The sequence below is a fragment of the Euleptes europaea genome, chromosome 10 (assembly GCF_029931775.1).
Source record: "Euleptes europaea isolate rEulEur1 chromosome 10, rEulEur1.hap1, whole genome shotgun sequence".
NCBI classification, from domain to species: Eukaryota; Metazoa; Chordata; class Lepidosauria; order Squamata; family Sphaerodactylidae; genus Euleptes; species Euleptes europaea.
The window spans coordinates 23,523,360-23,538,122 of NC_079321.1; the positions used below are offsets into that span (position 1 = coordinate 23,523,360).

The 14,763-nt window shown below is 39.8% G+C and overlaps 1 protein-coding gene across 10 annotated transcripts in view; it reads left to right on the forward strand.

Annotated features, from left to right (window-relative positions):
- The window catches only part of PUM2 (pumilio RNA binding family member 2), a 72,466-nt gene that overhangs the window by 39,419 nt on the left and 18,284 nt on the right, over positions 1-14,763 (forward strand). For 7 of the 10 annotated variants that reach the window (XM_056856752.1, XM_056856747.1, XM_056856748.1 and 4 more), the window contains exons 11-13: positions 4,203-4,346; positions 5,890-6,171; positions 9,230-9,466. In XM_056856752.1, the coding sequence (XP_056712730.1) occupies positions 4,203-4,346; positions 5,890-6,171; positions 9,230-9,466 (663 nt within the window). The remainder of the gene's footprint in view (positions 1-4,202; positions 4,347-5,889; positions 6,172-9,229; positions 9,467-14,763) is intronic. The other 3 variants (XM_056856754.1, XM_056856755.1, XM_056856756.1) reach the window with 1 other exon arrangement.

The window sequence follows — 14,763 nt, forward strand, 5'->3', positions numbered from 1 at the left end:
GCCCAAAACTCAACACAGTACTCTAGCTGAGGTCTAACCAGAGCAGAGTAAAGCGATACCATCAGCGTGATCTGGACACTATACTTCTGTTGATGCAGCCAAACACTTCATTTGCCTTTTTAGTTACAGCATCACACTGCTAACTCATGTTCAGTGTTTGGTCTACTAAGACCCCAAGATCCTTTTCGCACACACTGCTGCTCAAACAAGTCTCCCCCATCCTATAATTATGCATTTGATTTTTCCTACCTAAATGCAGAACTTTACATTTGTCTTTGTTGAAGTGCATTTTATTCTAGCCCATTTCTCCAGCCTGTCAAGATCATCCTGCATCTTGGCTCTGTCTTCTACCGTATTTGCTACCCCTCCCAATTTAGTATCATCTGCAAATTTAATAAGCATCCCCTCTATTCCTTCATCCAAATCATTTATAAAGATGTTGAACAACACAGGGCCCAGCACAGATCCCTGAGGAACTCCACTAGTCACTTCTCTCCAAGTGGACGAGGAACCATTAACTAGCACTCTTTGGGTACGATCTGTCAACCAGTTGCAGATCCATCTAACAATAATAGGATCTAACCCACATTTTCCCAATTTGTCAACTAGAACCTTATCAAAAGCCTTACTGAAATCTAGGTAAACTGTCTACAGCATTCCCCTGATCCAGCAAGGTAGTAACTTTCTCAAAAAAGGAGATAAGATTAGTCTGACATGACTTATTATTGAGAAACCCATGCTGGCTCTTACTGATCAGATCCATCCTTTCTAAATGCTCAAGGACTGACTGTTTGATGATTTTTTCGAACACTTTTCCTGGTATAGAAGTCAAGCTGATGGGTCGGTAGTTACCTGGATCCTCCTTTTTCCCCTTCTTGAAGATGGGGACTTGCCCGCCTCCAATCGTCTGGCATCTCACCTGTTTGCCAAGACTTTTCAAAAATAATGGAAAGAGGTTCCGAAATTACATCTGCAAGTTCTTTGAGTACCCTTGGGTGCAGTTCGTCTGGCCCAGAGGATTTTGTTTCATTTAAAGAAACCAGGTGTTTGTGCACTACCCCAATGACAATTCTAGGCTGCAAATCCCTTCCCTTGTCACATGTTCTGTTTATACCATGTTGAGCACCACTTCTCTCACGAGAAAAAACTGAGGAAAAGTAGGAATTGAGGAGTTCTGCCCTCTCTTCATCTCCTGTTACAATTTCACTTTCCGGTCCACGCAATGGGCTTATCTTGTCCTTGTCCTTACTCTTCTCTGTACATAGGAAAAGAACCCTTTTTTGTTGCGTTTAGCATCTCTCGCTAGCCTAAGTTCATACTGAGCTGTAGCTTTCCTAACACTCTCCCTACAAGCACTTGTTATTTGCTTATATTCCTCTTTGGTTATAAGGCCCTCCTTCCACTTCCTAAATGAGTCTTTTTTATTTCTCAACGCTTTAAAAAGCTGTTTATGGAGCTACCCTGGCCTCTTTAGGCTCCCCCATTTTTCCTTCTCATAGGAATGGTTTGGGATTGCGCCTTCAGTATTTTATTTTTAAGAAATGCCCACCCTTCTTGAACTCCCTTCTCCTTAAGTATTTCTGACCATGGGATTCTACCTAGCTTAAGTTTAAGTTTGTTAAAATTTGCTCTTTTGAAGTCCAACCTACATGTCTGACTACGTACAGGTTTTCCTCTCCCCAAGATTGTAAATTCCAATAGTATGTGGCCACTACTACCCAGGGTGCCTATTACTTTAACCTCATCGACCAGTTCTTCCCTGTTGGTGTCTAAGATAGCAGACCCCCTTGTTTCCCTGTCCACCTTCTGGAATAGGAAGTTGTCAGCAAGACAAGTCAATAATTTATTGGATCTTGCATTTTTAGCAGCGTTGGACTTCCAACAGATATCCGGGTAATTAAAATCTCCCATGACCGCCATGTCCCGTCTCTTTGAGAACTTTGTGATCTGGTCTAGGAGCGTCCCATCCAAGTCCTGTTTTGTGTCAGGTTGTTAAGATAACGAACATTAATATATAAAACAGCACGTAAATGCTATTTTTATCAAATAAAGTAAATTGCTTATTTCACATCTGTATCAGTTTTCTAAATTAAATTTGAACATGTTTGGATTGCATACATGTTTCATTTTAAGGTAAGATATGTTTAAGGAGGAACTTGCTGAAATGTTAAAATCAGTTCTAACTTTTCTGATTTTTTTACGTTTACGCTGATTATGTTCACATTTTCCAAACTACATGCAACTTGCCAAAGCAAAGTGAGTTCGACAGGGATCCATTTGAAGAAATACTGTACAAGTAGTATTAATTAACATGCTGCTTGTTACTTAATTTGATTAGAAACTAGGTCACTGGTATTACAAGCATCTGTACACAAGAATAAAAAAAATTCAGAGCTCTGATCTGTGACCTCTTAGTCTGTGATGTAGGCATTACTGATCAAGAAGAGATCCAGCCACCATGGTCCATGTTTTGGATGACATGGCAATAATTACTTTCAAGGTGGTTTACATATTACCATGCCTCTCTTCAAGTTCTGAAAAGGACTAGATGAGTAGTAATTCCTACTTGCCCCCACATGTTGATGATAACCATGTAATCTCTGGTAGCTTGTCCACCTAGTGCTTAGGATGTTGTAAGTGTATATGTTCATCTGTAAAAGTTTTTGTTGTTGTATTGCTTGTAATATTTATTCTCTAACAATCTATTCTGCATTCTTTACAGAAGAGCAGTAAAGCAGAGTGCAGTCAAAGCCTGGCCATTTGCTAGCATGTGAAAATGGTAGTGAAGGTAGTAGAACAGTACAGCACAGTCTAGTTTTATCAGTGCATTTGTAATATGAAATTATATTGTTGCTCAGGCGCCTTGATATGGTATCAGACAGATGGTATGTAGTTAGATGCCTACATGTATCTGTCTCTCCCGCTGCTTGCTTGGGCACGATCCACCATTTCCTCTGTGCTCACTGCTACGTGTGTGAGCGCCTCGCCTTGACATTGCGTGAGGCACAGAATCTTACACTTCGCCATTAACTTCAAGTGGGGAGATCCATGTACGTCTCCTATAGAGGTATCTGACAGCCTCACTCTTTTTCCAGGACTGCATATACAGGCTGTTACCACTCGGGTAATGGGTAACCTGTTCTTTTGAAGCAAGGGGAGGAGAGATAGGACTGTTGTATCCTTCTGTGGGAGAGCCACACAAAGTCTGTTCAAGGGTGGTGCTATAGATCAGCCCTGCATTACTTCAGTAGATTCCAGCTTCCTGTAAACACATATGCAGGTTAACGTGAGGCTGGTTATTTTAAATAGTGGAACACTGGGAGATGCTATATTACGTTGTCCATGTTGCAGCCTATGTGCTGCCTATGAAGACATTAGGGCATTTTTATCCACTGGGGTAAGAAACACATGACTCCAAATTCTGGGGCCAGTTGTGGGTAGACATTATAGGCTTAAATGTTTTTGGGTCAACATACTTAGATCTTAAAATTGATGATAAATGTACATACGGCAATAATCACAAAGAACGTCTGGTATCAGGGTGTGTTTAAGCCTTAGCGATTGTGGAAAGCAATATAGGTATTGAAAAGCAAAACAGTAGGTAGGTTATCTTCATCGTTGTTTAAATACCTGTTATAACACAGGGAAGGCCTTCCAGTGGGAAAGCAGGCTGGTCGTGAGCTGCTAATTATAAAGCTAAAACTCACAACAGGGCGGCTGCATATACCATGATCCTCATGAGCTGAAATAGAGCCACTACTATGACTTGGGAATAGCACCCTCCACCCCCTTAATTTTTACTTACACACCACTCTCCCGCCACTGTTAATCTACACACATGCTACAGCTCTGTTATCCTTCAGATCCCCTATTAGGCAGCTCACACAACATGAGTCTCTCTTTAGAGCTCTAGGAAGACCAGGCTGGCAGGGAGAGGCTAGTATGAAGGAGGGGCAGGTGCCATTGCGCATTCGTGGGCCATTTGTTAGTTTTAGGCAGGTGGATAAATGGCAAACCACCTCTGAGCCGAATGTTGGGCATTCTTATTATGTATGGGGGAAAGTTGGCAGAGGCTTAAGTTTGGAATAGAATTGATTCCTTCAGCTTTAATAGACAGCTGCCATAAAATTCAGGTAGATCCAGAATAAAAGTGTTCATCTCCAAACAAATAACCTCACCAGATTATGTTTTGTATTGGTTAGGCTATCAAGTGTTGGCCCCCACTGCCTATTACGATCAGACGGGTGCCTTGGTGGTAGGTCCTGGAGCCAGAACTGGACTTGGAGCGCCTGTCAGGTTGGTGGCTTCAACACCTGTGATCATCAGTTCTGCAGCTGCACAAGCAGGTAGGTGGATCTCTCCCAGGGAGTTCTAGCTAATAGGGAAGCAGCCGTTATTGCTTCCTTTCTGTGCCTCCTTCCAAACAATGCTACTTTAAAGGAAACGCTTATATTTCCTCCACGTACCAATGAGAAATTTCTTGTATTGGATTGCTCATCTCGAGATTTGCATCCCCTCTCTGCCCTGATCCCTGTAGGTTCAAAAGGGTTGGTGCATTCTTTCTTGGACATGGGATTATGTAGAGAGTATCTGTGTGAATCAGGCCCCTTGTGGCTGTGGCCAGCAAAGGCTAGTAGCAGATACATTGCAACTGTAGCTTGCAACCTTATGAAGCAAGTGCAGATGTCTGCAGCCTGTTCTGCATGGATATGTTTTCTAAATGATGCCATATCCTGGAAGTTTTGGGAGGAACAGAAGTTGCTGTTTGTCTGACTCAGTGCTTTGCTTAATTTTGTCATACAGCATGGTTGGGTGAAGAGGGAAAGGTTTTCTCTAGTCATTTTATAGGTAAGCTGGACAAAATAGAGTGGATAGTAAACTGAGGTGGCTTTTTCCATGCAGAGTTTAGAGAGATGCCAGAGCAAAGTGTGAAGTGATAACTCGCTATCTTTCTACCGAGAATGGAGATTCCCCCCCCCCTCCTTTTCATGCCGGCATTTTGCAGAAGGAATGCTGTTTCTACTTTCTGGGAAAGTCTGGCTTTCAGCAAAAGACACTCTTCCCCTTCCTTAGTTCTTTGCACGTGCTTGGTGGCTCTTGTCTCCAAACTGGGATTTAGCAGCAGCAGCATAAATCTCTCTGCTTCCTCCCATCCACAAATGCCTAGTGCAGAGTGAGAGATTCTTCCTTTTCCAAGCTGTCTGCTGTTTGTGGAGAACTCAGTGGAGGGCATTTTTGTAGCAGGCACCTAGAGCACAGCTAGTCTCCAGAGTATGAGAGGCGGCCAAATTTGTAGAATATAATGACCATTCTTAAAGAAATTTTTAATTTGTGGGGTAGAAGGAGACTGCAACTTGAAAATTCTTTGGCTAAAACTTCCTATAATTGTAGTGATGTTTTTCCGTTTGGACTATTCCTCTGTGCAGTAGGAATGTTATCTCAGTTTCATGCAAATAGCCTGTTCTTATAATAGAAATGTTTTACAATCCCGTTGATGATTGGAGGACCATCTCCTTCCATATGTCCCTGTGAGCCTTGTATTGGCTGTCCCCATTGCTTAAGATTGTCTTATGTGGCATTGACCAGAGCCTGGGCCTTCTCCATCGTGGCTCCAGCTCTGTGGAATGGGCTTCCTGAGGAGGTGAGGGGGGGCCCCTCCTTGGAGATGTTCAGTAGGCTCTTCAAGGCCTGCCTTTTTGCCAGGGCTTTTGAGTGTGTTTGAATGGCTGGCATCTTTTAAGGGGGGAGGGAAAGATTTGGGGTTTGCCATTTTATTTTTCGTTTTAAGTGATTATGTTTTAAACTGTTGCTATAAGCTTCCTTGGACCACAAGGAAAGGTGGGATATAAATGTTTTAATTAATGTAATAAAAAATGATGTGTCTTGCAGCTGCAGCAGCCTCAGCTGGAGGATCAGCAAGCAATCTTACAGGAGCCGCAAATGGGCTTTTTCGGCCTCTGGGTGCCCAACCGCAACAGCAGCAACAGCAAACAAACAGTAGCCTGCAGTCTAATTCGTTTTATGGCAACAATGCTTTGACCAATAACTCCCAGAGCAGTTCGCTCTTTTCCCACGGTCCTGGCCAGCCAGGAAACACGTCCCTTGGCTTTGGAAGCAGCAGTTCTTTAGGAGCTGCTATTGGCTCAGCGCTTGGTGGATTTGGATCATCAGGTAAGCTAATAAAACAACAGGTTCTGTGAGTTGCTGTGACAGAAAAATTCTGGTTTTCTATCCATTACATATACGGTTTTAATTTTAATTTAATTTTAATAATTGTTACACCTGGAGTTGAAAGGAAGGTAGTTTGTCCCACTAGGCCTTGCACATGAGGAATGGTGTTGAATGTGTTGGTGACTGTGACAGTTTTCATTTTGGGCTTTTTTTAATGGCTTGTTTTTGTGGTTGGTTAGTCTCGTACTTCTCAAGTTTATGTCCTTTAAGTGTAATTAGGGCTGCATTTGTCTGAGCAGTGGGCAAGAGACATCCCCTCTCCATCACCCCCGCAACATCAGCGATTGGGGCTATTGTTAATGGAAGTGAGAAAGTGAGTTTCCTTCCTCAATAAATCACTGAGTACTCCCCTGGTACATCTGTGGTAGCCATTTACCTACCGTCCAGGATTGGGCTCACTATAGTGATAGAGAAGTGAAGTAAATGTATTTTCCCCCATCTTGTTCTGCAGGCACTTGTTGCTTCTGTGCAGAGGCAAGGGGGCTTTCTTTTGCCACTATCTCTCAAAAATGTTAGTCTCTCAAAAAACTTGCAACAAACAGACTTTATCCTTTTTTAAAAAACCACGTCTGTTCAAAAGGGATTAACTATTTTTATTCTGTTTTTATTGTACAACAGTCTTTATTATTGCTTTATTCACAGATTGATAATATAAATACATATAGCACCCCTTTAGAATCATAAAAGTCAGTGTGGAGATTGGTTTATTCTTGAAGAAAATATTAATATATGGCGAGGCACACACCAGAATAGTCAGTAGTTGCTTTCATTGTATAGGAGGAAGAAGCTTGGGTAAAGCACACACAATTCTGTGCACTTTGCAGTTCAATAGAACTGAGCTTGCACACTTTGGAAAATGTCCCATGGGAAACAATTTTTTAAATGTTTAGAACAGGGCTGTCAAACATAAGGCCCATGGGTCGGATCCGGCCCCTTGAGGGCTCTTATCCGGCCCACAAGCCAGCCAAGGCAGCCCACCCCTTGATCTGGGCTGGCAAGGCATGGCCCAGCCCAACCAAGAGACATGTCATTATCTGGCCCTTGTAACAATTGTGTTCAACACCCCTGGTTTAGAATGTGTTAGAATGCTTCAGTTTCCCCTTTTACTATTATAGTTTATTTTGTTTCATCTGGTAAAGATGCCCATTAAAATGAGCGGACTGGCAGAATGTACTGTAATAAATACACTTCATTAATATGAAGAGTTTATATGAAGCGCTTAAAATGTTTTAAACTGAAAACGATTGCAGAGAAGCTGAAAATAGGAGAATTATTCTTCTGTCATTTTGGCATAAGATCAAATACTGAAATAAACTTTTATGGCAAGCTTTTAAGGATTTACTCCAATCTTTTTAGTATGGTACTGAATTATCTTTATAAAATCTAGTCCTGCATATATTTGGTCACTAGGCAGCCAATTTCAGAATTATTTTTGCTTAAGCAAATCCTATGTGATTACAAAAATATAAATGTATTCAAGTCCCTAATGTATTTAAAAAGTTAAAATGTGCCCATTTCCCCACTTATTATTGTATTTGTGAAAAGAAATGTTGACCTAAATTAGAATTAGAATATTAGTTTCTAGAATGATGCGAATCTTCTCTTAAAAGTCAAGGATTTAGCTGAATTGTCACCATTAAGATGAAAGTTTATTTTTTAAATACACGCTTTCTCCAAGATGCTTTGTGTTTCTCTAGCTTTACAATAATCCTCCACGGTAGGGAAAATAGTGACTTAATCAAGACCATCCTGTGACCTTCATAGCTAACTTGGAATCTGAAACTGTTTTCCACATTTAAGCACACATTACTGTACCGTATATACCATGACATTGCCAAAAAACAAAACTCCCCAAAACCATGATATCTTCAACCAAATAGCTTATTGTGCTATATCAGGCTCTTGAGATACCACATAACGTTTTGCAGATAGAGGTATGACAAACGTTGTACTGTGCTTATATATAGCTGGTAGAGATCAGAATGATTCTATGTGATTCGATACAGTGGATGGCACTTATTTGGGCCCCTGCATTAGTTTTTAATTCAGCGCAAAGGGGAAGGGGAAGTTTGACCTAACCGGTAAAATCGTTTTTCCCAATTAATTTCAGGCTATTCACTCACACTAAACAGCGATGCAATATCTTAGCTAGCTTTGTAGGTTCACTAGATAAGTAACTACACCTTCTCAACATCTCACTATCGCACAGCTTTTATAATTGCTATAATTGAAATTTTCTAAGACTCCCTTTGTGAAATGTATTGATAAGCTTCCAGTCCATACATTATCCTCTACGAAGAAATCCCATTTCCTGTTTTACCTGATCTACTGAGCCCTGTGTTCTGCTTCTGCAATCCATATCCTTTTATGACCTGCCTTTAAAATACTATTGAACTTTATGTTTACATCCAAGAAAGTTTTCTTGGAGTGTGTGGTTGGTTTGTATGTTACTGAGAAGTGCAGATTCAGGTGGGGTTTTTATAGCAGCAATTGTGAAAATGGATGAAGCAGAATATCTGCTCTGTTGAGCTTCTCATTCAAAACGAATCACGTAGTGTGTCTGAACCAGCATCTTGGGGTTTGTCCCTTACCACAGTAGTTCATCTGGAAAAAAAATTTGAAGGACTGTTTGCAGAAATTAGTTAAACTTAATTATTGGCTTCGTTGGTTCAAATTAATGCAGTATGACATACCTGACTATTGGTCCCAAAGTCTGACTCCAGAATACTGAACTCTTAAAAAATTATTAGCAAGTCTTGAGTGTTATTGAGACTTGGAGGTTGTTTTAAAGTTCTTTCCTTCCTTTACGCGAGGAATGCTTGTGCTCATTTTGTGACTTATTAAAAGCATGTGTGGTTATCACAGTAATTGTCTTTAGAATTATTTGATTGTTTATTAATTATTGTGATCGCATCTGTTTATTGCCCAGCTGTAGGTTGGGGCTAGGTTTGATTTGGTTGACACTGTATGTAATAGGGTCTTTTTATTTCTTCTTCAGTTGGCAGTTCTGCAAGTAGTAGTGCCACAAGGAGAGAGTCTCTATCTACTAGCTCTGACTTGTACAAAAGATCTAGTAGCAGCCTAGCACCCATAGGGCAGCCATTTTACAATAGTCTGGGATTTTCCTCCTCTCCAAGCCCAATAGGCATGCCTCTGCCAAGCCAAACTCCAGGACATTCACTTACGCCACCGCCATCACTTTCATCACATGGATCCTCATCCAGTTTGCATTTAGGTAAAAAAAACCAAAGCCCTTTTTTTGTTTGTATATGTATGTGTGTATATGTATTTATATATGTGTATAAATATTTTTATGTTTGGGTTAAATATGTCAATTTGCCTCTTCCGTGAAACAATATTGCGTAGTGGGGCCTAGTCCCAGTTAAGTTGCTTAGTGCAGTCAATTCCCCCCCCCCCCCCGATATCACCGTTGAAAGTAATCAGCGGTGGGGAGCAACAGCCGTTTTCCCTAAGACCCTCCAGACTTGCAATATAAAAGCGAAGCCTGCTACTTAGGGGGAGGGGGGAGGGGAAACAGGTTGTGTTGTGTGTTTTTGTTGTTGTTTGACAGGCAAAGGTATTTTTTCCTGTTGATGTGTTAAAACATGTGTCTGCTTTTACGGAGTCAACTTTAGGCTAATGTTTGGTGCGTGGTAATGATACAAGTTTTGAATCTTTGTTAAAGAAAAGTTCGAGTTAATGTTCACAGTTAAGCTGCTTTACTGAACAAATCAGGATAATGACTTTGCAGTAAGTCTTTAGAAGCCATTGTCAAACAGGTGGCAAAAATAATTTAATGGCGTGAGGGGGAAATGGCAGCAGTATTCAGTTTGTAATGCATGCTTTCTGTTACACCTACTGCATCAGTAATCTTTTTATTTAATTTTGTTTACACTGAAGTGTTTGAGCCGATGATATTGTGGGGGTTACCGCACTTTGTATTCCCAGCGATGTATTAAGAGTTTGAAAATGTTATAAAAACATCGCTTTAAAAAGGGTTTTTGGATACCACGGCTTATAAATGGTTGGAAGACGTCTTCACAGCTAAAGGGGCCAAACAAAGTGCGAACAGTATTTTTTATAACGTTTTCAAATTCTTAATACAATGGTGGGAATACATAGAAAGTGCGAACAGTATTTTTTATAACATTTTCAAACTCTTAATACATTGCTGGGAATACAAGTGCGGTAACCCCCAAAATTGTTGGCTTTAGCCTTATTTTTTTAAAAAAGATGTTACCGTATAATTGGGGATCATGACTTGGATCAGACATTGTTTTCTGTCCACAATAGCAAGTGTAGTAGATCCCAGAGCACTCTCCAGCATGTGGTTATATCTCTGCAAGCAGCTTTTGACCATCAGGTAATAGGGTTGAATGTATGCCATACTGAAAGAGAAACTTGTTTATTTCAGTAGTGCAGTTCATGCAACAGTGAAGGGTGACTTCTGTGGTTATATAACTTATACCATACTAATTAAAAACATGTAGATGTTTCACTTTGCATAGTTCTTTTTCTGTCAGTTGTGGGAGGAGCCAAGAGCTTCATGAGGCACTATAGCCCTCCCCTTGCCAATCAGATATTTAGCAATTTCTCTGGCTTCTGAGGTTACACTAGACATTTTCCAAATGTTCATAAGCATATCTTCACAACTATAATAGCTTAAGAGCTTGCTAGGTTGTATCCTGCCCCTTTGCGCAGTTACATATAGAGCCTTCCTCCTTCCCAAAAAGCCATCCTCCAGTGGAAAAGGCTCCACACTTAGTTGAGCAGAGCTGAAGGATGCAATTCGCTGTTCTTACAAAACGAACGTTGCAATTCCTAGGAAGCCGAAGTCAGTGGCTTTTATCTGAAGCATGAGCAGAAAGAAAAATGTACTTAGGATAGTTCTGCTTGTACAAGCAATAGCACAACAGCTGTAGCAGTACACAACACTTGAATACAATATTTAACAAAATAGTAGCCTGCATACAGAGCAGGATTAGTACCTGTGGGAATACAAGTGTTTTCATCACTACCCTACTCTGGCTTTTTTATGCTTATTCAGAATTAAAACACGAAGTGGAATGAAAGTAATCTTTTATTAGGAATCCAGTACAGAAGCCTGACTTCATGCAAATTTTAAAAAGCAGGTGTATCTTTTAATTAAAAAATGGTATATATGCTTTGTCAGACAGTGGACAGCTATCAAATAATACCTGCTTTTGGAGAATAAAAAAAGAATCTTCATATTCCATTTCCCTGATAGAGTAAAAAGATACCACAGATTCTTATAAAGACCCTTTTGGATGACTCCTGACTGGACATTTACATGCAGGTAGCTAATTGACAAAATGCAGAAACAAAACTGCTGCAAAATTATGGCCCAGACTGAATCTCCAAAGGAAAAAGCATCCTGTTGAGTCACTTCCACCTACTATCAAGAGGCGAGGAATATCATAGGATCAGCATCACATATTTTTTGTGGTGGCTAATTATTTTTATTTGGCTCATTATGTTGTGGACTTCATACAGGGACAAAACTATGAGCTCTATTATAGAATTATACTGTAGGAGAATTTGCAATTAGTTAAAGGTGGTATCTCAGCTCAGAATTTTCAACATCTGAAATTTGGTTCCTCCCCTCAGTTATGTGTGCCAACACTGGCTCTGATCCTCTGGAGTTTTTCTGTTGAGCGAAGGATTTCCAGCCACAGAGCACAAGTTTTTTTGCTTCCCCACTCCCATTGCAGCCCCAAATGCTACTCCTAACCCTCAGGAATAGTATATTTGGGGGGGGGGGTATTTTGAGCTGCAGCAGGGAGCGGGGAGGTGAGAAAGTTGTACTGTGGGCAGAAATCCACCCTGGGTAAGCTCCGGGAGATCCAAGCCCAGGGTTTACTCTCAAATAAGTGCCGTTTACTGAACCCTATCTATTGAAATTACCTGATTTGTTATAGGAATCTTTTCTAGGCCCCATCAGTATTTTCATGATGCTAGCAAAATTATGCCGCATGGCAAACTTTTTATCTGTAGAGCTATTCTAAACTATCCACAGTAGCATCATTTAAGTCAAGAACGCTTCATATATGAAATTATTTTCTAAAGACTAATAGTGAAATATACATAGATCCTTCTGTTTAAAAGGAATGTGTTGTCAGAACTCTTTTGAGTGCCTCCAGTTTTTTGTGTTTTCGGTTTTTATATGATAAAACATTTTAATTACGATTTGATTCCAAATTCTACAAATCAGGCATCCTTTGCATGCACACCACAGGTGTTGTTCCAAATGGAAATGTTGGACCAAATGAATAGAAAGCAGTCTTCAGTAATTGTATCTATGTTGAGTAAAATTCCCTTCACGTATATTTGTTACTTTTTGGCCCTAATGTGGAGATCCCCTTTAGTCATGCAGAAGTGTTTGTATACCAAAGGTCCTTACTTTTAAATGTCCAACAGCATCTGTGGTTGTGTTGAATCCGCATAAACCTCTGCAGTTCCTCTGTGATTCAGGGGGCAGCTTGTTGGGCAGCGCAAGAGACTGATTCCAAAAAGCAGGAAATATGTGGCTCTTAGGACCACAATCTTCTTAGCGTCAATGCTGCTGACACAAAGGGAAAAGAGTACTGGGAAGAAGTGTCGTTGCCTTGTTCCCCATTATCAAAAAGGGGTCTGGAGGGTTTGCTTTTGCTCTTATATTCTCAGCGCTGGAGAAATGCGGAGGCCCCAACCTTTTTTCTTCTTCTTCAAATTAATGGCATCTAAGAGTGCAAGTGTGGTTGCCAACTCCAGCTTGGGAAATTCCTGGAAATTTGGAGGGTGGAGTTTGGGGGATGCAAGGAACTTAGATGCAGTGCCATAGAATTCCACCTTCATTTTGTGCAGTTCTGTTCTCTGCCCCCTTCTTATGGATTTTCCCTCCCATACTTTTTGATTATCCCCTGCCTGCTTGCTTGTGTTCCCCTGCCCCAATCTGCACCAACAGAGATCTGCTGTTGCACCTTTGTTAAAGTTGTATCTACCCTTCTATCATTGCCTTCCACATACTGAAGAAATATTCGTTTTCTTAGAGATATACAAACTTATTCTACAAAGCTTAATTTCCCGTGGAAGTGGTAGTGAAAATGTAAGTGATTGGATTCTTTAACAGCACAATTTGTTAAAATTACTGGGGGAAGATTTGCAATAGAAGATGACAACTAAAAAAATGGCACCCCATTCAGGCAGTTTTACCAATAGCTATCAAATGCTAACAAAAGGGAAAAAATTGTTTCCAGGGACAATTTTCCAAAAACGTTTAGCAAGAAAAATGGTTTATATCCTTAAGCACATGCCAGATGTAGGTTTGATTATATAACATTTGTGATTAGTAATCTGAGCTGTCTACTAAATTTAAATATAGTAAATTTAAGTCTGAAGACAAACAATTACTTAGCTTTGTGGGTTTCATTTTTTAAGTGCGCAAGATATTTCTAATGTATCCATTATGCCTTGTGTGTGCTAATAAAACCATAAAGTGGATGGGAACTGAATTTTTGTTTCTCACAAACACCCATCATTGTTATGGCTGGAAATTGGAATTTTTGTGCAGATCAGAAATACAGATTTAAGTCTGTGTACTTGAAACGCTGGGATGGAAACCTTGTACTCTTTTTAAGCATGCTTGGCTGCCACCTAGTGGCTTTGAAAATATTGCTATGTTCTTCCTAGTGACCATATTCCTAGATTTCAGTCAATATTTAGATGTCCATATTAATAGCGTTGCAGAATAAGCTTCCTCTGCACTCTAGGCTAATATCCAGAACATAAATATTGCAGCATTTTATTCTTTTCACCTTTAGAAAAGAAGTCAGAAGAAATCTTTTGGACGTAGTCTGACATACAAAGCTTCTTCATTGTTATGTTCCTTTCTTTTCTCTGGATGTTTAAGTAAATGCAAAATTAATGTTATTTTTTGTCACTTGTTTATCATTTATCTCTCAGTGCCTCTGAAAATAGAGGCAGTTTATAGAGCCTAAAAATAATTGCTGCAGATTTTGAGTTGTTCGAATAGTTTATAACAATGTAGTGCTATGTTTTAACTCACAGTTTAATTTATGAATCCTTCTCATAAGTTTTATTCTGATCTTTTAAAGTTTCTTAGTCTAACAAAATACTGTGTATATTCCCCTTTAGATGAATTTTTTAAAATTTATTTTTGGATTTGTAGACCGCCCTCTATCCCTGGCCAAGGCTGGGCTCAGAGCAGTTTACATCAAGCAAGCAACATTTTCATGATATATAAGGCAGTAAATATACTGAGTTACTGTGAATGAATGTCCCAAATTCTGTAAATTATTTTTAATTGTTTGGCAGGCTTCTGCTTCTCCGCAATAATTTGATTTAGCAAGCTTGTAATTTATTGATGAGATAACGTCTTGTATTGTTTTGATTGCACTTTACTAGCAATTACCTAAATTCATGCTAAGTAGGCTTGTAACTTTAGTATGATTTTGTAGTTAGGATTCACTGCTCATTTTTCCTAAACAAGCATTCACTTCTTTAATATCTATA